The 25,405-nt window shown below is 34.9% G+C and overlaps 2 protein-coding genes across 7 annotated transcripts in view; one reads left to right on the plus strand and one right to left on the minus strand.

The window, feature by feature from the left end:
• Positions 1-1,552: 1,552 nt before the first annotated feature.
• LOC131549431 (aflatoxin B1 aldehyde reductase member 4-like) lies at positions 1,553-7,205 on the minus strand. Its single transcript, XM_058791618.1, has 7 exons — positions 6,764-7,205; positions 5,484-5,671; positions 5,198-5,302; positions 4,963-5,059; positions 4,173-4,272; positions 3,905-4,034; positions 1,553-2,159 (listed from the first exon to the last, which is right to left on the minus strand). Exons 1-7 carry the CDS (start codon positions 7,200-7,202, stop codon positions 1,998-2,000), a joined length of 1,221 nt encoding a protein of 406 aa, XP_058647601.1. The 5' UTR covers positions 7,203-7,205; the 3' UTR covers positions 1,553-1,997.
• Positions 7,056-25,405, plus strand: part of megf6b (multiple EGF-like-domains 6b) — a 100,658-nt gene continuing 82,308 nt past the window's right edge. For 4 of the 6 annotated variants that reach the window (XM_058791599.1, XM_058791598.1, XM_058791603.1 and 1 more), the window contains exons 1-4: positions 10,054-10,430; positions 11,822-11,956; positions 16,394-16,503; positions 24,226-24,330. In XM_058791599.1, the coding sequence (XP_058647582.1) occupies positions 10,345-10,430; positions 11,822-11,956; positions 16,394-16,503; positions 24,226-24,330 (436 nt within the window). In that variant the 5' untranslated portion in view covers positions 10,054-10,344. Of the gene's footprint in view, positions 7,178-10,053; positions 10,431-11,821; positions 11,957-16,393; positions 16,504-24,225; positions 24,331-25,405 lie in introns of those variants that run through there. The other 2 variants (XM_058791601.1, XM_058791602.1) reach the window with 2 other exon arrangements.

The raw sequence follows: 25,405 nt of genomic DNA on the forward strand, positions 1-25,405 counted from the left end.
TGCATTGAACAAATATGTATGGAAGTCTTAAGAGGCCATGGATTGTTAATATTTTGCTTTCTTGTTTTCTCGTGATCACGACTTAATTATCTTGTGATCTCGACATGATGAAAGTTGTTTTCACGTTATTATACAGCCTATAGAAAAACATAAACTGTATTTATTTAGATAAAACATTAAATAATATTTATTGTGGATCATATATGATTTATGAATCATTAATGCATTATTAAACATTGATACAATATCCTGAAGCATCTCGTATGGTTGTTGTTTTTATTATTTTAACGATTAGTTGGCTTAAAGTGCTAGTATGGCAGAGTGTCTTTTTAAAATCAGATTATAATAATCCACACTTGCAGTTTTAAGAAATAAAACGTGCTGGAGTTTGTATGAGGGGGCGATGTTGCCAAATTCCTGCATTCCCTCTGTCTGTGTGTGCCACGCGGATACGTTTTCTGTCGTTTGCGCTTTGATTTGAATGTAAACAGCGTATCCGCGTGGTGCAGCTGACACAAAACAGCATACACTGTTTACGTTCAGTGGATACTCTCCAAAATGGCGCTAGGCGACGCGGAGGAGACAAATTGTTGAATAAAGTCGTTATTTCTGTTTTCTTTGCATACAAAAAGTAATCTCGTAGCTTTGTAAAGTTACGTTTGAACGCCTGATGTCACATGGATTATTTTACCGATCTCCTTGCTATGTTTCTGGACGTTGATCGTGTTAATTACACGGGGTCAGAGAGCAATATTAAAATATCTTAATTTGTGTTCTGAAGATGAACGAACGTCTTATGGGTTTAGAACAACATGAGGATGAGAAATTACAGAATGACAGAATTTTCATTTATGAGTGAACTATCCCTTTAATATAACCAAAGCTGCATCTTCAATCAGAAGAGGATAAGTGTATTGTAAATTGCATTTGGCAGAAAGTAGTTTGCACTAACTAACATATTATGAATCCATCTGCGGGTGTGGTGACACTGATAAAATATTGAAGTGTGTAAAGTGGGAGACACACTCACAGGCTCGAATTCTGGTGAGTTTTTACCACTAATACATTGCAAAAAAATCCTTTTATTTTTAAGTATTAAGAACTTTTTAGGTTCCAATAACATATGCAGTGTTGCTTTTAAAATTAATTAATTTTTTTAAATATTTTACCTGGAAAACATGACAAAAAAAGACAACATGTTGTACTGTTTATGCACTAGCAGACATGACATCTCTTTAAAATCCAAAATTAAATTCCATTTAAAAAGTTAAAAGGTCATAAACTAATTTTGATTTTAAAAGGGATGTATTCAGTTATTGTAAAACCATAATTTTTTTTTTGGACTTTCAATGCAGAAACTCTTTGAAATCAAAATGGCGGAATTCAAAATATCAATTAAGTGCATGTGGTATTCTGAATCCGGGGACTTTGAAAAGCTGACGGACGGTGACAGCGATGAGATCAAGAAAGAGGAAACGGATGAAGACTCAGGACGGAGAAGGAAGTGAATAAAACCTGGACACAGGCAATGGACTTTTTTTGTAAACACTCGTTGTGTTGATCCAACATAAAACCATGAAACGTTTTATTGAGTGTTCTTTCAGTGAGCTGCGCATTACTATCACAGTCATCTGCACACTGTTTAGTTTCTATTGTCTACAATATTCTACAAAAATACAAAGTTTAGCATGACTTACTGAACACTGTACTCTTTTATTATTATTGTTAAATAGAAGTTATTTTAGCAAGTTTTTTGGCAAGATGACAACAAAACAGTTATTCATCAAAATGCCATTATCACATTTATTTGTATTGCATTCTCGTGTAAACATGGAGAAAAATCAAGTGTTTGTGAGCTCAGAGATGTTTAATTTTGTGATTGTGTTTATTAGGAAGCTGAAGACTGGTTCAACTCAATTATCACTGTTCACTCACAAAATATGAACATAGAAAAAATAAAGTGATCTCTGTATTAGTTCTTATAAATCACGGGGCGTCTAGCGGAAGTAGTTTGGACACTCGTGGGCCACTAAATCCCAGGCGTGTTTGAAAGCATCCACGACTTCCTGTTTGAGCGGGCCTTCTGCTGCTGCCGTCAGGTTCTCATTCAGCTGCTCCATGCTGGACATCCCGATAATGACCCCGTCACCCAGATCACCCTGTAAACACACACGTCAAAACATTGAATATTTCTCATTTATTTCTTTTGTGACTTAAAGGGATAGTTCACAAAAAAATGAAAACTGTCTTTTACTCATCCTCAAGTTGTTCCAAACCTGAGTGAGTTTCTGTCTTCTGTTGAAACAAAAAGATATTTTGAAGAATTTTGGTAACCAAACAGTTGATGGTAGCCATTGACTTTACAAACATTCTTCAAATAAACTCATACAACTTGAAGGCAAGTAAAAGATGACAGAATTTTTTGGGTGAACTATCCCTTTAAATTGTTGAGCTGCTGTAGTCCAGTTGCTGTGGTCATGACACTGGTCAAATGACTGCTTTTTAAGATGCTACTGCACTGAATATTATGAATCTCATATTTTAGGCAAAGAGTACAATTAAAAAAAAAAATGATGATAGATAACCTTTGTTTTTTCAACCTTTGTTTCTGTAAGTAGTTACTTGATTTTATGTGGACTTTGGAAAAAATAAAATCTTGTACTCATTACAAGGGCAGATCAGAGATTTGCCAAACATCTGCACTAATTCAATCAAAGCATAAAATGTGCATTATATTATTTCATGATCAGTGCTGGGCACTAACTGATTACATGTCATCTGGATTACATAATCAGATTCCGAAAATGAAGTACCTATAATTAGATTATATTACATCATAATCAGATTATAGTTACTTTTTTGTTGATCACATATTCACACAATGGCATTACAATATTCATAATTTGATGTGCTCTAGCTCTTTTTTCTTTTTCTAATTTCCTTTCTAAAATTCAAAAAATCTATTTTTTTTTTTGTTAAAAAAATAGTTAATTAAATTATATATTCATTCCTGTCTGTGACTGTTACATATTTCTTGTATAATCGCATCAGGGTTATTAATGTTAACTAAAATATAAAAAAACATTTTTATTAACTAAAACAAATGTTCATTCAAATTAAAATACTCTAGTAAAATAAACATTTCAGTTAGCTGCCAAGGCAACATTTCTCATTTTAATGTATTTTAAGTTAAAGTCCTAAAATAACTAAAAGTTGTAACTAAAAAATAGTGTTTTAGTATAATAATAATAATAGCTGAAATTATCATTTTCACTCATGTCTGCGATTGTTACATATTTCTTGTATAATCACATCAGGGTTATTACTGTTAACTAAAACCATAAAAACACATTTTTTAACTGAAATAAACGTTAATTCACCCTTTGCCGTGAGCTTGACTGACAGGCGGTCTGACCAATTATAGCCCAGAATCTGCCATTTTGTCCGACAAACAAGCCAGACAGGAGAGTAGATTAATGTCAGTGGAAAACGGTGTGTATTGACGTCTTTTCACAGTTGAAACAAGATACCTTCTGATGTTCATTCATGTTTATTTCATGCTATAGCTATAGTAAAAAGGAAGAGATGTTCGGTTCAAAAGCCGCTTAAAACAGTGATCTGTCACGACACATTAAAGAGCCACAAAATGGCATTTACTGTTTTCTTTGAAAATGTGTTTTTCAAAATTTGAAAGCTGAGACTGTTTCATATGAAAAGTAACCTGTATTTTTCACTCGCGTTGAGAGCACCATGGCTTGTCGGACATAGCAACAGTAATGAAGAGCGGCGAGTCTTTGCGAAGGGTCAACTAAAATTAAATTAAATATTTTACAAAAATAAATACAATAAGTTATTAGCAAAAACTATACTAGTATATCAATGGCACTAAAATAACACTGCTCACCCTGAGATGAGAGTGATGGTACATCCAGCGAATAGCAGCTGATGTCAGGGTGGGTTTCTCTGAGCCGTACGCTGCTTCCAGAGCCTTCTGAACTCCATCTATGCCTTGGAAATGGCTCTCCTTCCAGTATCTGAAATACAAAAACATGTAACACTGATCACATCTTAATGCTCAACTAACTACATCTAACTCTGAGGTCACACAGGACTGAAAAAAAAAAATCCATCAGTGATGTGAATGTCATGCATGAATTATGAATTTAATGCACCTGTCTCTGTAAGTACCAGCCCAGCTGTTCCCGAAGAATCGACCTGCAGGCTGAGCGCCTTCTTTATCTTCATAGTGATATTTTCCAGTCAGAAGCCCACCTGTGAAAGGAGTGGAGAAAATGATTTTACTTGTGATCAGTGTATTTTTATTGTATGTTTTTTTATAATTTACAATTAAGCAGAAGTTTTCAAATTATACCAAAAAGTGGGAGAAAACATAAAATGCTAACTAAGAAATTAGCCCAAGAAAGACTAAAGAGACCATTTCATTGCAGAATGAATGATTTTAGATGGAAAAATAATTTTTCTTTAAAGAATTTAGTGTTATTTTATGTACTGTATAATTATCATTTAATTATATTTTATTGTTTAATTTTTGTATGTTTGTTTGCATTTTTTAGTTTATTATTATTTGTTTATTTCATGTATTGTTTAATTATTATTTAATTATACTATACTATATTATAACATTTTTAGAGATTTTAATGTTTACAGAATTTTTTTTTGTTTATTATTGTTTATTATAATAATTATTGTTAATTAATAATTATTATTATTTGTTTATTTTATTTAATATATTATCCTAATTTAAATTTAGAGTAAATATTAAACATCATGTTGGTTAACAAACAAACAAAACAAAAAATGTGGAGCAAATTAAAAATGACAAACAATGCAAAATATACTGTACATAGCAGTTTAGTTCTTGTTGATTTTAGGTCTGTTATTAATTAAGAACCAATTTATTATGTTTTGCAAATATGTTTAAAACAATAACAAATGCATTACCTGCCAGGGGATTGTATGCATAGAAACGGATGCCAAAGTATCTCAAACATGGCAGCAGCTCAGTCTCCACCTGTCGTGTGGTTGCATTATACATGCCCTTCAGAGGAAAACATCAACACTGTTCAAAATTGGCTTATTCATTCTTCAATAATACTTCATGACAAATTTTTTAAATAGTTATATACTAGACCTTGTATATATAGACTAACATCCATCCATGCATCTATCCACTTACTTGATATACAGTAGGAAGCACCCAGTTATTGTGTTTGCAGATGCAATAGATTTCTGCCACTTCCCATGATGCATAGTTTGATAAGCCCAGCTGTTTGAATTTGCCCTAAACACCAACAAACAGCTTGAGTTGCATAATTCTGACATCTTTTGTTTTCTAAAAACATCTAGGTCAGACAGCCATAAACTATCAATAACTCACCGAGTGTCAGGTATTTATCAAAGTGCACGTCTGACGGACAAAGTCTAGAGTCTGTAGTGTATCATGGAAAGCTCTTGTGACGCACCTCTTTATACAGCTGGTTGCAGGCCTGTAATGTGTCCTGAATGGGGTTCTGGTGGTCCGGTGCGTGCAGGTAAAACAGGTCCACACATTGTGTGTGCAGCCTCTTCAGGGACGTCTCCAGCTGATTCCGGACACTTTCTGGTTTGAGTGTTTTTCCCTCCCAGGGGTTTGCTTTAGTCGCGATTCGAACTGATAAACACAAATGAAATGAAAGCACTGAACTTGATCACAAATATACTCCCCTTTTAGACCTTTATTGTATCAACATACTAATGTCTATAAAGTTTTTATTGATTTTTATTTCAATTTTAGTTTTTAGCTATTTTAGCACTTGAAAATGAAATGAAAATGAGAAATGTTGCCATTAATATATGTAATATTTCGATTTTTAAATTAGAATTAAAATTAAAATAGTTTTAATTTTAGTTAATAAGAAATATTTAATAATCACAGACATGAGTGAAAATATAATTTCATGTATTATTATTATGTACCTCATTTTGCATTGTTTCTTGTTATTTTTAAATTCCTCCAGCATATTTCTTATTAGTTGCCTCCTTGACATGCTATTTAATATGATTTGACTCTGAATTAAAATAATAATAATACATTCAAAAATATTATAATTGTAATAAAAGTATAACACTAAATATAAAATACTATACAATATTAATTAAAACTGAATTAAATAATACTACTACTAATAATAATTATTATTTATTTATTTTAATTATTATTTAATTATTATTTATTATTGCTTAGTATTTTAAGTATTTTTATTTATGATAATGATATTAATAATAATAATAATTATTATTATTATTAATAATAAAAATAGAATACATATATTAATACTAAAAAATAATATAAATAAATAAATATAAAATACTACACAATATTAAATAACAGTATTAAATACTACTACTACTACTAATAATAATAATAATTCTTATTATAAATAAAAATAATACATTAAAATACTAAGAAATAACAAATTATAATTAAATAATAATTAAAATAAACAATATAATAAAATAAAAATGCATTTCTTTAAAAAAAAAATTTTTTAAAAAGGAACTCATCCAAGTATTTGAACCATTTTTGCACATACCTAATACACGTTGCAGAAATACTACTATCATTATGGAAGTATGCTAATGTATAAACTGCTTATTCTTTGAATGTACAAATCAACATGTCACGTGCAATGTCACGTGATCTACCCACTCCTATCTGTGAAGATCAGAGACACTAGTTGGTGTTTGGGAAGAGTTCTTCTACCTGTTTTGGGAAGCTGCATGTTTCCTATGATGGTCTCCGCCTGTCCATCATTGTACATGAACGCGGTGTCCAGCTCCTCGTGGCCGCGCTCTAAGAACAGCTGCACCAGCTGCGCGCTCAGGTGCGCGTCCGCGCGTCCCCCAAACGCCATGGAGCCCAGCAGAGTAACTGGGGTTCTGGCCTGAGACATGCTGCGCAGTTGATTGAAGCGTGGTGTCCTGAGTCTGGGGAGAAATGCGTGGCGAGCTGCGCTCAGGCCTGCTCTGGCAGCGAACTGCATAGTCAAGTTCCTGTAGCGCAGACAATAGAGCCAGGGACTGAGGGACCGTCGCGAAATCGTCGACATTGTGCGTAAACGCAGAGGTCCGAGCAGACGAAAGCCATTGGTCAGCACAGGGAGGTGGACGTTTGAAGGTCCATAGTTCATATTTTGTCTCATCAAAATAGCGATGCAGGTTTTCCAAGTATTAGTTACCATTCTTTTAAGCACATGCGATTCCCATTATAACCTGAAGATGTCAGCAGAATACAAATAACTCATGAATCGCTAGTGGACCAAAAACGTGATTTTCTTTTGTCAGCATCCAAACTTTGGGTAAACTTTATATGAATCTATAAGGAAAACTGTATATTTCATGCGTTGTAACTAGGTTTTCGCTATTTTAAACCTTTTGGCCTTTATTGGTTCATAGTGTAGTACAGCAGTTCTCAAATAGGGGGCCTCAGCATACTTCCAGACCGGCCAAATAGGCTAAGACTTACATTTATTTATATTGAAACAATCTTAAATTAAAATTCTATAAAACGCTAAAAATAAAAATGCACAACACTAGAATAACATATTTAAAATTTTAGTTTAGTATTCTAACACGATATTTCATTGGAGGTGCTTGAACAAGGGGACAAAAAAAGGATCACTGATAAGCATAAATATCAAGTGCAGTCTTTCAATATGAGATGATATTGTCAAATTCTGTTATATACAGAATATAGTCATGTCAAACTGTTTGACTTGTCATGTCAGGTACTCGAATGCAGTTGGGTTTTCAAATGACATCACTGATAAGTCACAATTTTTGCAAGTAATTATCATAAGCCAATAATTATTATTTATGATTGCAGGTGATATTAAATCTAGCATTTAATTATTATAAGAGTAAATGCACTCTTTAATAAAATGGCAATAATGATGTTTCTTAACACTTTCATTTTTCTTGGTTCAAAAAAAAAACAAACAAACAAAAAAGATAGTAATGTTTCTACATTCATGACCTTTGAAGTCTTATGTGACAAATGTTATAGAAAACAAAACTCCCTAACAGATTTATTAAAACTACAGTATTCTGATACATTATATAAAACTAGTCTGTCTATCTTAAGAAAGGCAATAGCCAACAGAAGATCTGTGAAGACCAAAGAACGTTAATGTTTTGTTCCACAATGTATTTCTTCTAAGTTTCATGAATTCTATTAAACATTCTTGAAAAGAATTCCACACAACATTTTCCTGGAGTGACATATCCATATGTGCTCTAAATAGCCGCTGATGTTTTTATAGGTGTGTGTGTGTTTTAGTGTGTAACCGCATTGGGCTCATGGCAGAGGTGTTGAACCCTGGTTGGCATTGACCTCTAGAGTCGGATCCGTGCTGTTAGGGAATGTTTTCCAGGTTCTGTTGCCCCATAATCCCTGATTCCATCGCTGACCTCTGGAACCTCCCCCATGCGCTCCTTCAGCTGTGGCTCGGTGACCCCTCGACAGGCCCTTCCTGTAAGAGAATAACTTGTGATGTCACATGCTGAAGGTTCTGGAATATCAGTAATGCAGTGATGGTTTGCTGTCATTTCAAGTAGCATCTAAATTAATCAAATATTTTAATTACAATTGAGTATGACGATAATATTTCAAATATTATCAGCAGAACAAATTGAGTAAAATAATTTAAAAAATATATATGATTACATTACTATTTTATATTATTACAGTGTTATTTTAGAAAAGCTTTTTGAGTTTTAGTTTGATTTTCATCTGACATTTTTATTAAATGTTATTTCTTGTTTTAGAGTGTTTAGAGAAATGTTTGCAAAATGAGAAAATTGAATGTTCTTTTAATGTTTGCATAACCAAAGAAAACCATTTATAACATTTATTTTAACATTCATTTATTTTAGAACATAAAAACTGGATGTTTTGAATGGTTAGATAACATTTGGAAATAATGTTTTTATAACTTATTGGGAACTAATAAAAAAATGTTTTTATTATTATTTTTACAAATTAGTTTGATGATATATTTTGAGTAAAAGCTGAAGTGAAAATGTTGTTATTACGTTAATCGCAATTAATCTCATCCAAAATAAAAGGGCAACACTTTATTTTAGGGTCTCTTAACTAGTTGCTTATTAGCATGCATATTACTAGAATATTAGCCATTTATTAGTACTAATTAAGCACATATTAATGCCTTATTCTGCATGACCTTATTCTACATCCCTAATCCTACCCAATACCTAAATTTAACAACTACCTAACTAACTATTAATAAGCAGCAAATTAGGAATTTATTGAGGGAAAAGTCGTAGTTAATAGTGAATACGTGTTCCCTATTCTAAAGTGTTACCAAACTTTTATTTTGGATGCGATTAAATCGCGATTAATCATTTGACAGCACTATAAATAATTAAAATAAAATCATTAATTAAAATAAAAATAGTGCTTTAATATTATAAACATGATATTATATTATTAAGTATTATAAATGATCTAATAAAATATTTATTATATTACAATTTTATTATAAACAGAGAACTTTGGCTAACATTCTGGCAAAGTTTTCTCAAAGTTATGAAGAAACCTTCTTCCAGTATCATTCATAAAACATTCATTCAAAGTTGTCTGGTCTTTAATAACGTTACAAAACGTTAGCACTTTGTTTATACATTGTTCATCGAAATTTTTTTTTAAACGTTATTGTTTTCGAACATGCGGACGTTTTAATTATGTTATTTATGTTTTAAAATTTAATTTGCATGTTTAAATAGTAATAAATAAACACTGGTGTTTTTATATGCGCACTTAGACCTGCATATAATCCATCATGGCTCTATTGCTGGTCCATTAGAAGGTGTTTGGCTGTTCCTCAGTGGTGTGAACATTAAAACGTGAGTTCATTACAAAATGACCTTCATTTGACTCTGAAATCTGTCTAATAAAGTGTTTTCCTTTGAATTAGGCTCTTTGAAGTGATGCAGTAAATCAGGCTGAAGTAACGTGCTTTATGCTCATTTGTAAATCATCCTGAAGGAGGTCAGTCAGCTCTTCGGCTGCCTTTGCCTGTTTCTGTATTTGTCTCGTTCCTCTCAAAGGACATTCCCTTCACTGCTCCTTCAGGAAGACAGTGTCCTGAGGGCATTTGGATCTCGGTTGGTGTCTAAGGTGGATCTGAGAGTCTTTTCCTCCTGTCATCTGCTGCTGCGCTTTCAGTCCGCTCTCCACGCGCGTTAATATGGACGCAGATTAGTTTGTTTTAACGCTTTAGTGTGTTATTTAAGATCAGGGCTCTTTCAGAACAGCGTAGGAGCATGGATATATTATTTTATTCTTTAATCATTCTAATTCATGGAATTTTTGCAGCATCCCGTTCTGGAAAAAACCTGATGCCGCACATGTGAGTATCTTTGGTTTGATATTGCGCGCGCTTCTAGATTATTATTATTCTTAGCCTACTAGTTAGCTTTGAATATCACACGCTGTTTAATGAACGAATTCGCGTCCCGTGTTCGTCCTCATATTTATTACTTTCTAAGTTTAATTAAAGCAAACTAGAATTTTTTTTATTCATTTTGGAAACTCTCTTTGACGCGTATTTACGCGTTTTTTTGTTTTTGTTTTTGTTTTTGGTGTACTTGTGAGACGCTGGTTGAGGGTCAATCGGAAGGTTCTCAGAACTTTGGCTAAAGTTCTGGTAAGGTTCAGTAACTTAAATAGATCGTTCGTTCAAAGTTGTCTAGCCTTTAATAGTTAACTTGAACATCATTCAAGGAACGTGTTTTTTTCTGAAACATTTTAAATGTTATTTCCTATAGGCTAGTTAACGGGGAACATTCTCAGAGCTTTGGCTAACGTTCTGGAAAGGTTGTTTCAAAGTTATGAACAAACGTTCATCCCACTAACGTTAATAGAACGTTTGTTCAAAGTTATCCTGTCTTTAATATTTTTCTTAAACCATTAGCACAAAAACATTATTTATACTGGATGTTTTGACTGGTCAGAAAACGTTCAGAAATAATGTTTTTAGAACTTATTGGGAACTTCAGCAAAACATTTGTTAGCTAGGTACTTGTTTTGGAATGTTTGGAGAGCATTGAAAAGTAATGTTCACATAACGTTCGCAAAATGATAAAATGGAACACTTCCTTAACGTTCACATAATCAATAAAACATGTTTAAAAAAAAAAAAAACTGGATGTTTTGAATGTCTGGAGAACATTCAGAAATAATATTTTGAGGGATTAATAGAAATGACACAGACAAAGCACACTTTCACATCTCTGTAACACAATCTGCCAATAATCCCAGACATCAAACTAATCGCCTGGAGGTTCACTGTGAACTGACTATGTTTGAGGATATAAAACATTTTTACAGAGTGACTAATATATCAGTCTGGGAACTTAAGCTGTGTAAATCATGTGAATCTTGTCATTAGTGCAGAGATGATTCGGCTGATTTATTGGCATTTACTTATTATATTAATGATCACTATTGCTCAATCTGACATGTAGAGTCTAAGTAATTGACAGTCTTACAACTTGTTCCGCTGTCAAATTCATTCGAGTTTATTAAAATTACATGGAAGGACTGTTGAAAATTCCAGCTGACTAAATGATAAATGTTTATGATCCTCTATGTTTGGATTGGTGTGACCTAGTGGTCTAATATCTGGGCTTGTAACCAAAATGTCAAAATGTTGTAGGTTCTTCTTCGAGATGTTTCACATCAGGTTGCTCAATGAGGACTGAACCTGCAGGTTAACTGAAGTGTGTGTTTTATCTCCAGGCCAAATGTGTGTGCTGAGCAGGAGGTGAAACTCGTGGCCCAGATGCAGCCGTGTGTCCAGGCCTTCACGCGGATGGTTAAAGCCTGGAAACAGGGATGCCAGGGACAGTCGTGGTGCATGGGTTACGAGAGGAGGTGGGTCTGATATTCACACATCGAAAACACTAACTGCACAAGCACCTTTATGTAAAAATAAACTTAGTGTCTGATAAGTGAAAATCAACTGCTACTTTGACCATTTCTGTAGTATATAGCATGCATATTACGTGTAGTATGCACACCTTCCACATAACTGTAATCTATTCAGAATGTTTGTAGAAAGAAATATAAAAAAAACACAATCTCTTTTTGATTTTACTGCCCAAAGTAAAGATATTTTTAATGCAAACCTGTATTAAAAATGTCATGTAAATGTAAGCATTTCTTGTACATACTACAATGATGTAGGGATTTTTATTTTTGCATACTGTTTGACGTATATATAAAAATATAGTGAGCAGTATACAGTATATGCTGTGCTGTTTGCATTTGTTCAAATCCTTATCCCTAAGTACCCAATGTAGTGTAGTTTTGTTTGAAATGCTTATTGTTGCACACATTTTAACATTTTAAAAAATAGTATGCACTATATGCTGTGCAGTTTGCATTTGTTCAAATCCTTGTACATAATGTCATGAGACAACAGTGAAGTGTAGTACTTTAGAAGTGTTGCATAATCTTTCACATACTTTAAAAAACAATATGCAGTATACACTGTATGGTGTGCAGTTTGCATTTGTTCAAATCCTTATCCATAATGTCATGCAGCAACAATGTGGTGTACTATTGTTTGAAATGCTTATTGTTGCACACTGTTTAACATACCTTAAACAATAGTATGCATTATATGCTGTGCAGTTTGTATTTGTTCAAATATTTATCCGTAATGTCATGATGCAACAATGTAGTGTACTTTAGAAATGTTTATTATTGCATACTGTTTTACATACTGTAAAAATGGTATACAGTGTATGCATTGTAGTATGCATTTGTTCAAATCCTTATTTGTAATGTCATGCGGCAACAATGTAGCACAGTATTGTCCTAAATGTTTATTGTTGCATACTGTGTTTCACATACTTTAAAAAAAAAGTATGCAGTATACACTGTTATACTGTACAGAGTGCAGTATACATCTGTTCAGATCCATATCCCTAATGTCACACAGAAACAGTTAGTATAGTGCTTTTAAAATGTATATTGTTACATACTTTTTCACATACTTACAAAATGGTATGCAGAATACACTATATCCCTAAATATGCAATAGCAGTGGTGATGCTGCCTTGTGCACTCCACATTATTCCCTTCTGAAACATCAGAAAAGGCTATTTTCTTCTCATGCGTTACCTTTGTTCTCTAATCAGACGCTTTTAAGTGTAAGGTGCAGTTACGCTCTTGATGAAAGCAGCAATTTGACAGGCATCTCCAGAGGGTCTCGCATACCTACAAGACAGAAGGCAAATGCCCTGTGCTCACGTTTTGACAACCCTCCCCTCACAACGGCTCTGTATACTTAGCACGTGAGAGACCCAGGCCCTGCAATTAGGTGCTATAAACAAAGGGTGCAGGGTTATGACTCTGGAGCCGAGATGCAGGACTGTAAACTACAGGGAGCGGGAAACTCTGGATCTCACATTCACAGAAAGCATCATTAAAGGGTGGATAAGAGAGAAGTGTCGCTGATTACAGGCTCATATGTTTGTGTTTTCACACATCGGAGCTCATCCACTAACATTAGTCATGACCTGATCTCTCATTCACTGACTAACCACAAACACACACCGAACGGCCTTTAATAGCTCACAGAGAGAAAGAGGAATAAATGCTAAAAGCGGCTGATGACAGACTTACGTGTGTACTCATAAAGAAAGTTTACGGGTCTTAATCTTTACCTGTTGGCTAAATGGAAAAACGAATTAAAAACCACGCATATTTTCTTTCACAAATACTTTTGTGCTGTTCAGTATGCTTTTTTTTTTTTTAATGCTTTTTTATTAAACAGTAGTTCACTGAACAAATTGTTGCTCTGTCTTTAAATAAATTCTATTATAATACTTATAATTACAGTTTTCTTAAAGATAAGATTAACAATTAACAGCCCAAACTATTACATTAAATTGCTGTTTATTTTTAGATATAATAATCAACACTTAAATAAAAAAGTTGTATGCAAACATGTAAATTGCACAAATGGCAGTTTTTACATTAACTTCTAAATCTAATTATAACATTTCTATTCGTTGTTGAAATATAATTATTTAACTTGTTTTCATGACAGATTTTTTTGTTGTTTTTTTTGTTTGTTTTTTTTTAGAACGAGGGTTAAAGGGATAGTTCACCCAAAAATGAAAATTACCCCATGATTTACTCACCCTCAAGCCATCCTAGGTGATTTCCTTTTTTCAGATGAAAGTTATATTAAAAAATATCCTGGCTCTTCTAAGCTTCATAATGGCAGTGAATGATGATCCAGATTTTGAAGCAAAATAAAGTGCGTCCATCCATCATAAAAAAGTGCTCCACATGACTCCAGGGGGTTAATAAAGGCCTTCTGAAGTCAAGCAATGCATTTGTGTAAGAGAAATATCCATATTAAAACCTTCATAAACCGTAATCTCTAGCTTCCGCTAACTGTTGTATGCACATCACAATTCCAGTGAATGACAGAGGGGAAAACCAAGGAAAAAATGTAATTGGAGTAGTTTTGATTAGCAATTAGTCTGGTTTTGTTTTGCAGACCTGGCAACCTTGAAATGCTCTTCTCTAGAGTTAATTTCTCTTACAAACAAACGAGCTGTGGACACTGATGACTTGCCTAAGATAAATGTGATGCTACATGACATTTTGTTTACAAGCTGTTTTACTGATATCTTTCCACGGTTGAATATCACATGGTCCTAAGTATTCAGACCCTTTGCTCAGTATTTAGTAGAAGCACCCTTTTGATCTAATACAGCCATGAGTCTTTTTGGGAAAGATGCAACAAGTTTTTCACACCTGGATTTGGGGATCCTCTGCCATTCCTCCTTGCAGATCCTCTCAAGTTCTGTCAGGTTGGATGGTAAACGGTGGACAGCCATGTTTAGGTCTCTCCAGAGATGCTCAATTGGGTTTAAGTCAGGGCTCTGGCTGGGCCATTCAAGAACAGTCACGGAGTTGTTGTGAAGCCACTCCTTCGTTATTTTAGCTGTGTGCTTAGGGTCATTGTCTTGTTGGAAGGTAAACCTTTGGCCCAGTCTGAGGTCCTGAGCACTCTGGAGAAGGTTTTCGTCCAGGATATCCCTGTACTTGGCCGCATTCATCTTTCCCTCGATTGCAACCAGTCGTCCTGTCCCTGCAGCTGAAAAACACCCCCACAGCATGATGTTGTCACCACCATGCTTCACTGTTGGGACTGTATTGGACAGGTGATGAGCAGTGCCTGGTTTTCTCAACACATACCGCTTAGAATTAAGGCCAAAAAGTTCTATCTTGGTCTCATCAGACCAGAGAATCTTATTTCTCACCATCTTTGAGTCCTCCATGTGGGCTTTCATGTGTCTTGCACTGAGGAGAGGCTTCCGTCGGGCCACTCTGCCATAAAGCCCTGACTGGTGGAGGGCTGCAGTGATGGTTGACTTTCTACAACTTTCTCCCATCTCCCGACTGCATTTCTGGAGCTCAGCCACAGTGATCTTTGGGTTCTTCTTTACCTCTCTCACCAAGGCTCTTCTCCCCCGATAGCTCAGTTTGGCCGGACGGCCAGCTCTAGGAAGGGTTCTGGTCGTCCCAAATGTCTTCCATTTAAGGATTATGGAGGCCACTGTGCTCTTAGGAACCTTAAGTGCAGCAGAAATTTTTTTGTAACCTTGGCCAGATCTGTGCCTTGCCACAATTCTGTCTCTGAGCTCTTCAGGCAGTTCCTTTGACCTCATGATTCTCATTTGCTCTGACATGCACTGTGAGCTGTAAGGTCTTATATAGACAGGTGTGTGGCTTTCCTAATCAAGTCCAATCAGTATAATCAAACACAGCTGGACTCAAAAGAAGGTGTAGAACCATCTCAAGGATGATCAGAAGAAATGGACAGCACCTGAGTTAAATATATGAGTGTCACAGCAAAGGGTCTGAATACATAGGATATTTCAGTTTTTCTTTTTTAATAAATCTGCAAAAATGTCAACAATTCTGTGTTTTTCTGTCAATATGGGGTGCTGTGTGTACATTAATGAGGAAAAAAAAAAGAACTTTAATGATTTTAGCAAATGGCTGCAATATAACAAAGAGTGAAAAATTTAAGGGGGTCTGAATACTTTCCGTACCCACTGTAAGCCTATATCAGTTATACAGTGCTATCGTGGCTGCTGTGTGTTACATGACAAGCACGACGAGCAACCCCCCACCCCACCCCCCATATATATATATATATATATATATATATATTCGTTGTACCATACAGTCTGACAGAAAGCAGAAAGTCATTTTTGCAGTTAGAGAGTGTGTAGGATAATGTTAAGAACATAGAATGATTTCTTCCTTTTTTCCCTACAGAACGGCTTACTATACTGCGTACAGACAGGTGTATCGACAGGAGCACCAGGCGGTTTACAAGTGCTGCCCAGGATGGTCACAGCTCAACGGGGAGGCCGGATGCCTGTATCGTAAGTCTTCCTTAAATGCCATGCTATGTAAAATCACAGTATTTACTGAAAAAGTGCACAAATGCCCTGTGTTAAGCATGTGCCTATGAGTGTCAATGACACAGAAATCTGTATTTATGATCATTTTGAGGCCATTTTTTGGACAGTAAATGCCTGATTATGCAGCTGGCTTTTAGAGGTACAGATGGAGTTAGTGATTAAGAGATTCATGCTCCAGGTAATTAATTTTGCTGTGGTGTAAATGTGTCCAGATTATAGATTAGAGAGTGTTTCGACTCTAATATGAAGGTATTTTTTGCAAGTTTGCGACTGTTAAACCATGAACCAGTTACACATTCCATTGGCCTCCCTGTCCACTGTAGAATTAGGAAATTAGTGTCAGGTTTTGCTTTAATCATCTTGCTTGTGGATTCCGTATTGCTTCATGGGTTTGACTAGAGACAGTGCTTTATGGTGACTTACCAGGGTACAGATTGGAGAGAAATTTGCACAGATTAGTTACATCATTTGTAGTGTGGACTGGTGGGTTTTGAACAGTAATAGCACACCACTCCTAAAGCTGCAGATCTGAAGCATCATCAGGTAGCACAAATGAGTTACACACCACGTTTTAATACTTAGGGTTGGTGGTTTAGTTTAAATGATTCTAATTGGCATGCTTGCCTCAGCAACAAAGCCCTGATCTCACTTTGTCTGAATTTGTTTTACTTTCTAAAGCCAAAAGCTCCGGGTTTGTAATTGGATTTCAACAGCTCATCCCGTCTGCTGTCTGGTCTGGGTGGGGTCTCGTCATTGTCATTGTTCTGGTAACAAGAGAGCTCCTTTGGTTTTTCTTTTCGGAGGAGTTTTGCTGTGCCTAAATGGACCAGTTGGGAATCCTTTGATAGGATTTTATAGGACTGTCATAGTCTGCATACTTCCACAAGCATCCCTGACGAAGAGTAGCCTAGCTATGGACCCTTATTAGGCCATGATATACGCACAGTGGGTAAAAAGGAGTCTAAAATACCTGAACAGTGATATAACAAGGCGCTCTGTCCAGTGGCGTTTTAAGTTTAGTAAGAAGTTTAAAAGGGATAGTTCACTCAAAAATGAAAGATTTGCTGTTAATTTACTCACCCTCAGGCCATCCAAGATGTTGGTGACTAAAAAGACAATTTTTAGCTGAAACCATGGTTCTTGGTGATTCATTAAATGCAGGTCAGTTTGCCTGTTTTGAGAATTAAAAAAAAAAGCATACAGTATCATCTAAAACAGTCCATGGCTCGAGCAGCACAGATCTACAAGTTACTCAAAACACACTTTCGGAACACTGGACAGTCACTCCGACTCGAAATGAGTCAAAATACTAGCATATATGGGCCCTATTTTAACAATCTAAGCGCATGGTCTAAAGTGCAAGGCGCAGGTGCACTTAGGGCTTGTCCAAATCCACTTTTGCTAGTTTAACGATGGGAAAAACGGTGGGCGCGCCCAGCGCATGGTCAAAAAGGCTTGTCTCTATTCTTTTAATGAGTAATGGGTGTGTTTTGGGTGTAACATGCAATAAACCAATCAGAGTCTCATCTCCCATTCCCTTTAAAGCCAGTTGCGCTCGTGCCATGGCGGATTCGCTATTTACACAGTGGAATTTGCAAGCGCAAAGACTGAACGCGTCTCCAGAGAGTAACGAGCAAATAGGTAGCCTTATTGTGATACATGCAATGACTATCCATTATGAAATGTAGGCATTTTTATGTTTATGTGGCCTACACAATAATAATGTTTTACATTGTAATCATTTCATTTTTTATATTTGGCATGCTTGTGTGTTGCTGCGCATCCCTGTGTGTGTAATAAGCAGAGTGTACGTGCGTTGTGGACCCGCCTATAGGCACGTATTACTAACTCACTCTTTAAATAACAAAAAAAAAAATACTGCACCATTGACTTTAGACCAGGTTTTAGTTGGTCAATGGCGCAGTCTATTTCATTTGCCTCAAAATAGCAACACGCCAACGATGCGCCTGAACACACCTCGTTTTCAGACCAGCACGCCCATGGGCGCACAAATGCATTTGCTATTTAAACAACATGGTGCAGGACGTGAAAATGATAACTGCATCGGGCTGAAACTATAACACCTGCGTCGTGCCTGGCACTGCATTGTGCCGGGTGTATGATAGGGCCCTATGAGTTTCAGTTTCATGCACAGACTGATCGTTTCACTTCATAAGACTTAATTATATCGTCCGAAGCCACGGGTATTCATTTTCTGTTCCTTGAATTGCCTTTTTGATTCTCAAAAACGGGCAGCTGTTGACTTGGATTTTATGTATCACCAGTGACTACAGTTTCAGCTAAAAATCTTTACCGGTGTTCTGCTGAAGAAAAAAAAAAAAGTCACCGACATCCTGAATGGCCTGAGGATGAGTAAATTTTCATTTTGGGTGAACTTTCCCTTTAATTCCAGAAGTTTCAATAAATGAATGTTCTTCAGGGTTTTTTTTTTTGGTTTTTTTGTCCATTTAGATGATTCCCAAAGGTGTTTGTAGGTGTTTAACAGAATGAGCTAACTTTTCCAGAAAGTTAACTTTGGCAAGCTGTTTCGAACTCTAAATGAACTTCGTTTGGGCCTGATTTTGTTCGAAATGCTGTCATAGCACCTCTAGTGAGAGTAGATGCCATATTTAATTTGCTAGGCATGAATATGGGGCTGTGAGAGGTCCGTTCAATAGCTTGTACTGTCTAAAAGCCTTAGTTAGAGTTTTGTGCATCATGGCGTATTTGTAGTGTTTTGTTGACTCAATCATCATCGTGTTCATTGTCAAATCAAGCCTGGCGTCTATACTGACTAAGATTGGGTATGTTGTTCTCTTTTGGATGAAGGGACTCTATGGTTCCCAGAAGTGGTTTTGAGACTCCGGGTCACATTCGGTCAAAACAGTTCCTTGTACCCAGAGCCCCCTAAACTAAATCCTTCTCTTAATCAAGTTAACATCCACAGTTCGTTTTTATCCTGGACTCGTGGCGGCTCGAGTGGTCTCATGCCAGAATGACTGACAGTTGCATAACAGTTTATCCTGCGAGTTGTGATTTTCTCTGGCGTCTTATTACTAGAGCCAACAAAATCCTCAAAGACCCCTTTGTTTGTCCAAGAAGGTGAAACTGCTCGTTATACCTGCAAAATTTAGGCCTCTTCCCCTATCCAACTTTGGTTTGTTTTTAAACATGCTCAGCATGAATTCCTGTACACCGCTTAACATCTTTTCCTCTTCTGCGTCAGTATCTGTTGCCTTTAAACCGCGCTCGGCTTTTATCTCTGCAACTTGAGACATGGAAGCACTTTAAGAAATGGGACAAACTAATCACTTCTTTTTCTGAGCCACTGAACATGGACAAAACACGAGTTGATGCTCACACCAGAAATCCCCCGTCTGACTGGCACACGTACAGAGCGTCTGTCTTCACAACCTTTTCCTTCAGCGTGATTCACTGGCCAGCTGGGATGGACAATCGAGAGGATGTTGGATTTGCAGCGGCAGTAAAGTGTGTGGCAGAAAAGGCAGTTTGGATCTTGTTGAGGAGTCGAAAGGTCGTCTCTGAGGTGTTGCCGTCATTTAGTGAGCTGCTTGATAAAAGGAAGCGTGCAGTGATGGCTTTTCTTTGCTTTCCTCAATGCTAATTAGTTTAATGTAGCAGTTCTCAGCCTTTTTGTCCCTGAGGACTTCCATCATCCTTGACAATATTTGAAGACCTCAAACTAGGAGCTGCAATTTGAATTTAATATTTATACAAATATTTTAAAATATATATATTTTAAATATTTTTAAAAGTATTGAATTATAAATGGTTAAAATAATAACCTTCCATAATTCCAGAAGTTTCAATAACTGAATATTTAGAGAATTTAGAGAAATTACTGAAGGAGTGGCAAATTAAATTAATTAAATATTTATAATAATATTATTTATAATATTTAATTTATAATATTATATTATTATTTATGATAAAATAATTATGAACAATTCAAATAATTAAATTCTGTAATTCCAGAAGTTTCAATTCTTCAGGTTTTTTTTCATTACCATATGATTTTACAGAAAAATGAGTGGCAATTTAAATTAGTTCAATTAAATATTAAATTGTTAATATTTAAATAATAATGAAATAATAACAATTAAATATTTAAATATTTATATAAATATTATAAATTATATTTATAACAATATATAATATTAAAATAATTAAATACATTAAGCACAATAATAATAAATATAATACTTAAAATAAATTCTGTAATTTACACATTTCATTACCAATGAATTTAAAACTAACTTCAAGCTTCAAACTAAACTTCAAACTTTTTGTTTGTTTGTTTATTTATTTATATTTACAAATAGCAGTTTCTACCTGAAATATTTTAGAACTTGAAATAATTACAAAAAGGTTTATTAAGTGTGTTTTTGCAAGGTCTAGAAATCACACTTTTAAAATTCCCTTATATGTCCAGGTTTTCCAAAGTATGTTAAACATGTAATTCTAAAGAAAAGAAAAAAGGAATAAGACATCAGGTTACATTTTTTGTTTCTGTTTTAGCTTGTTTTAAAGCATGTTTAGTGCTATTTAAAATCTTTTTAAGCAATCTTGCCCCCTAGTGAATCTAAAGAACACTTCACATGAGCTTCCTCTAATCAGAGTACTGAATCTCAAATCTTTGGCCTTAGGACCCCGATTTAACATTTTGGCAACCCAGCACAGTGTCAAAATTGTTTATTGTGCAAAAGTAAATCAAATGTCTTTAGAATCAAACACTGAAATTTGTTAATATGACCATAATTAACAAAAATGATTAACATGACATTGGCTGAGTAGGAAAATGACCAATTTAGCAAACTGTAAACAGCAGCAAATGCCTGATTTTCAGTATTTATAGTTTGAGTGTCTGGTTTCGAAATGTCAATTGAATTTTGATGGTTTCATGCTCTTTGGAGGCGATAATTCACTCCATAAAACAAATTGTGGTCAGCATGCAAACTGTATTGTTTATTATTTTTACAAGTGAGCATTTATTTAAAATAGTCTGCATACGTTTTGTTCTTCTTTCTCAAGGATGAGTGCTTGTCACACAATCTGTCAATGTCGGCATCTGTTTCATCTGGCTAACTTCTATCAAGTGATGATGAATTTGTGGCAAAATACTGTAGTTTTTGATTGGACACATGACCTTTGATATCAACAATGAAACAGATATTATTTTGACTTTTTAAAGTTAAAGGAATCATTCATTCAAACATGAAAATTTGTTCAGGCCATCCAAGATGTAGATTAGTTTGTTTCTTGATTGGATCAGATTTGTGGATTATAGTGATGTTTTTATCAGCTGCTTGGACTCTAATTCTGACGACACCCATTCACTACAGAGGATCCATTGGTGAGCAAGTGAAGTAATGCTACATTTCTACAAATCTGATCCAATAAAGAAACAAACTTATCTACATCTTTGATGGCTTGAGGGAGAGTAAATTTTCAGCAAATTTAATTTTTGGGTGTACTATTCCTTTAAAAAGTAGACTTATGGTTAGTTGAATTTTATTATTAACATTTTGCATTGTTTTTTCCCTGCGAGCCACTAGATGAAACTTTTTCAGAAAGGTTTTCTTTTGTCTTGTGCTTTCTTCTTGAGATTTACGTCGCTTTGCAGAACTGGAACTCATAAAATAACACACATCAAGGCGCTTCAGAAAAATTGCTTTGGTTTAATTTGGTAAGGCTTGTGAGTGGGACGACAAACAAATTCTGTTTCTCATTCTGGTCAAAGTGTCTGTGAAACTTAATCTTGAAGCTAATTACAATCGTGGTCTTTTGGGGTATGCTACATACACGCTGAAACCCTGTTTATTTCTTTGTTTCTCAAGTAAATTTGACTTAATGACTCTGGGCTGTATTAGAAGTGCCCTCAGTGCTTGAAGCGTGCTTTAATGAGACTTCCTTCCCTTTTAAGAAAATGTGCACTTGAAAATACTCATCTTTTCTCTAAGGAGCAAAAGTCAGAATTTGAAGTTGGGAGCAGAAAGTGGCCAGTTATTGTGATTGATGCTGACAAAGTAATTTAAAACAGAACTGACCACCAATAGCGGCAATAATGAGTGAATGGCAGCAGGTCTTTGTTGCCGGAGACGGAAATGTCCTGAACGAGTACCAGGAATGTGCCTAACTACTGTCCTGGGTGGTCTGTCCACATGACCAACAATGCCTGTTGTTACAAAAACAGTAATTGTCCATCCATTCTTTCAGGTCTGCTGATGTTTAGAATGGAAATGTGTCCTTGAATTGGCACAATTGGACTCGAGTTGAAGGTATTTTAGGGTTTATGAAGATTCATATGATGTTTTGTCTCGATTATCGTGAGTTCCAGGCAGCACATCTTATGTAATAATGTATTATGTAATAATATGATCATTGCCAAAGATATATTCATATTAAGATATTTCAAAAGGAAATGCTAATGCTTCTGAATGTTTTGATCCTGACTTGTGTTGCTTACTTTGGTTTCTGTAAAAACCTTTTTTTTGTATTTTTAGATTGAAATCTTTCAGGTTTGAAATGCATGATAATTTTGTGTATATATTATATGATGACAATGACATTGAGTGACTGGTCGACTGGTCTAAAAAGTGCAATACGATGGTTTTTGCTTTTTAAAAATAATATACATGTTTTGACATAACTTTCAGATTATGACAACATTCACATATAAAAACGTAATAATGGTGGTGTAATTTCACATGCTAACATACTTGAGTGTTATTTTAGTATTATGTTATATACTTATATTTGTTAGTATTTATTATAAAATATTAAATATTTTAGTGCATATTTGTTATTTAATACTTTATGAAGTGTTTAATATTTTAAATTAGCTTTTATTTTTATTTTTATATTTTCAGTTTCAATTTAATTTTAGTTTTGTCATTTTAATTTTTTTTAAACATTTCTATATAGTTTTATTTTTTTTAACATACTGTATATACATATATAATATAATACTTATTTCAGTTAGTTGCCAAGTTTTGTTTTATTTTATTTTATTTTATTTTATTATCTTGTTCTGTTTTATTTCAGTTATTTACTAGGGGTGCACAGATCCGATATTCAGTATCGGTATTGCTCCTATACTGGCATTTTCTGCCGGATCGGGTATCGGTCAGAAGAGACTGATCCAAAGCCAATATTCTGTCTATACTATTCTGTGTTATTGTTAAGCCCCACGAAAGCCACAAAAACATCATAAAGCAGCATAAAAAAATTTCCATAAAGGAATAGAAATTCTACACTGATAAAAAAAAACTGCGCCGGTATCGGATCGATATCGGTATCGGCTGATACTCCGAAATTTTGGTATCGGATAGGGATTGGTTCTTAAAAAGTGGTATCGAGCCACCCCTATTGTTTACAGTTATTTTTAATAGTTTTAGTTTTAGTTAACATTAACAACAGTAATGTATTTATGTTGGTGATGTGGATTTGAAATGGTCTCTTATAGTTAAAAGATATTCATGTAACTCTAAACTCGAGTTTGTCAGTTTTCAGGAGTGCGCAAGAGTGTTTTTCTTCAGGTGTAAACAGGCTTATAGTACAACAGAAACAGCTGCTGAAGCTGCATGTTTTTATGCCTCATGTCAGCTTACAGGTGTAAAGGCGTGTGATCAGCATCTCTTTGTGTCTGTGTGTCTCTGACAGCTGTGTGCAGTTACGGTGTGTGCTTTAATGGAGGTCAGTGCAGAGAAGGTTCTGCTCAGCTTTGCCACTGTCCGGTCGGATTCAGCGGTCCGAGCTGCCAGTACGGTAAGTCAATTTCCAATGGTTAAACACTCCAGCCACGTTTCTTCACTTTTATTTATTTATTTATTTATTGTATTACAATTATACAACACTGTTTATTGCATAATATTGTTATACAACATCTTTCATGCATTATTGTAATACAATTATTTATTATGAGTATTATTGTTATTATTAATAATAATAATAATAATATTACTAGTCTGTTTGCCAACAATAATAATATGGCAACAGTCTACTACTTATTTTTATTTAATGCACCAGTACATTTCACTTCAAGTTGTAATATATACAATAAAAAGTCTGTATTCTGTATTTAAAAAAATAAAAAAAACACTTTAATCTTGAAATCCAGTAGCTTTGTTGTGTGCACTCTAGAAAATATATTGTTTTTAAAGCATTTCCTTTCAAATAAATGCAAGTTTCCCCCCTACAGAGCGTTTTCTCGGGCTGTTTGAGTCTCTAATGTATTGAAAGCCAAGAATTTTATCTGTAACGGCAGTCATAGCCAGTGAGAGAGGATGCTAATAATGGAGGATGTTGTTTTTTGGTGATAATCTACACACGACAGGAAATTCTTCACAAATCTCGCCCTACATTTTTAGTTACTGTAGTCTCCTCTTTGTCTAGTAGAGTGATAACAGACACTGGTTTTGCCCTGGGATCATGGGTAATCCTAGAGCCACTTGTGTATCAAAGTGTGGGAGACAGATTCAATTAATTACGCAGCTTTCAGCAAGATTATGAGCATCTAAGTTGTCGCTTGCGTATTTGCTTCCAGAGACTCTGGATGCAACCGACGTAGTTTGAAGTGGTGTGACCTGATGGCTTTCGTCTGTTTTCTGCTTCATTTTTTTTTTCAACAAATCTGTTTGCCGCAACTAGCGGTATCTTGAAGACAGAGTCAGAAGTGCACAGCTGGTAACCATTGGTAATTTATTCTGGGCAGTTTTTTATGTGTGTCGTTAGGAGTGATGCTGATTGATTTGGTCGGCATGCACAAACACATAAAAAAAACACTATGCATAATGGAGACTGTGGCCTAGTTTACCCCCGTTGAGAGCATGTCTTAATCACA

This window comes from Onychostoma macrolepis, chromosome 11, assembly GCF_012432095.1.
Source record: "Onychostoma macrolepis isolate SWU-2019 chromosome 11, ASM1243209v1, whole genome shotgun sequence".
NCBI classification, from domain to species: domain Eukaryota; kingdom Metazoa; phylum Chordata; class Actinopteri; order Cypriniformes; family Cyprinidae; genus Onychostoma; species Onychostoma macrolepis.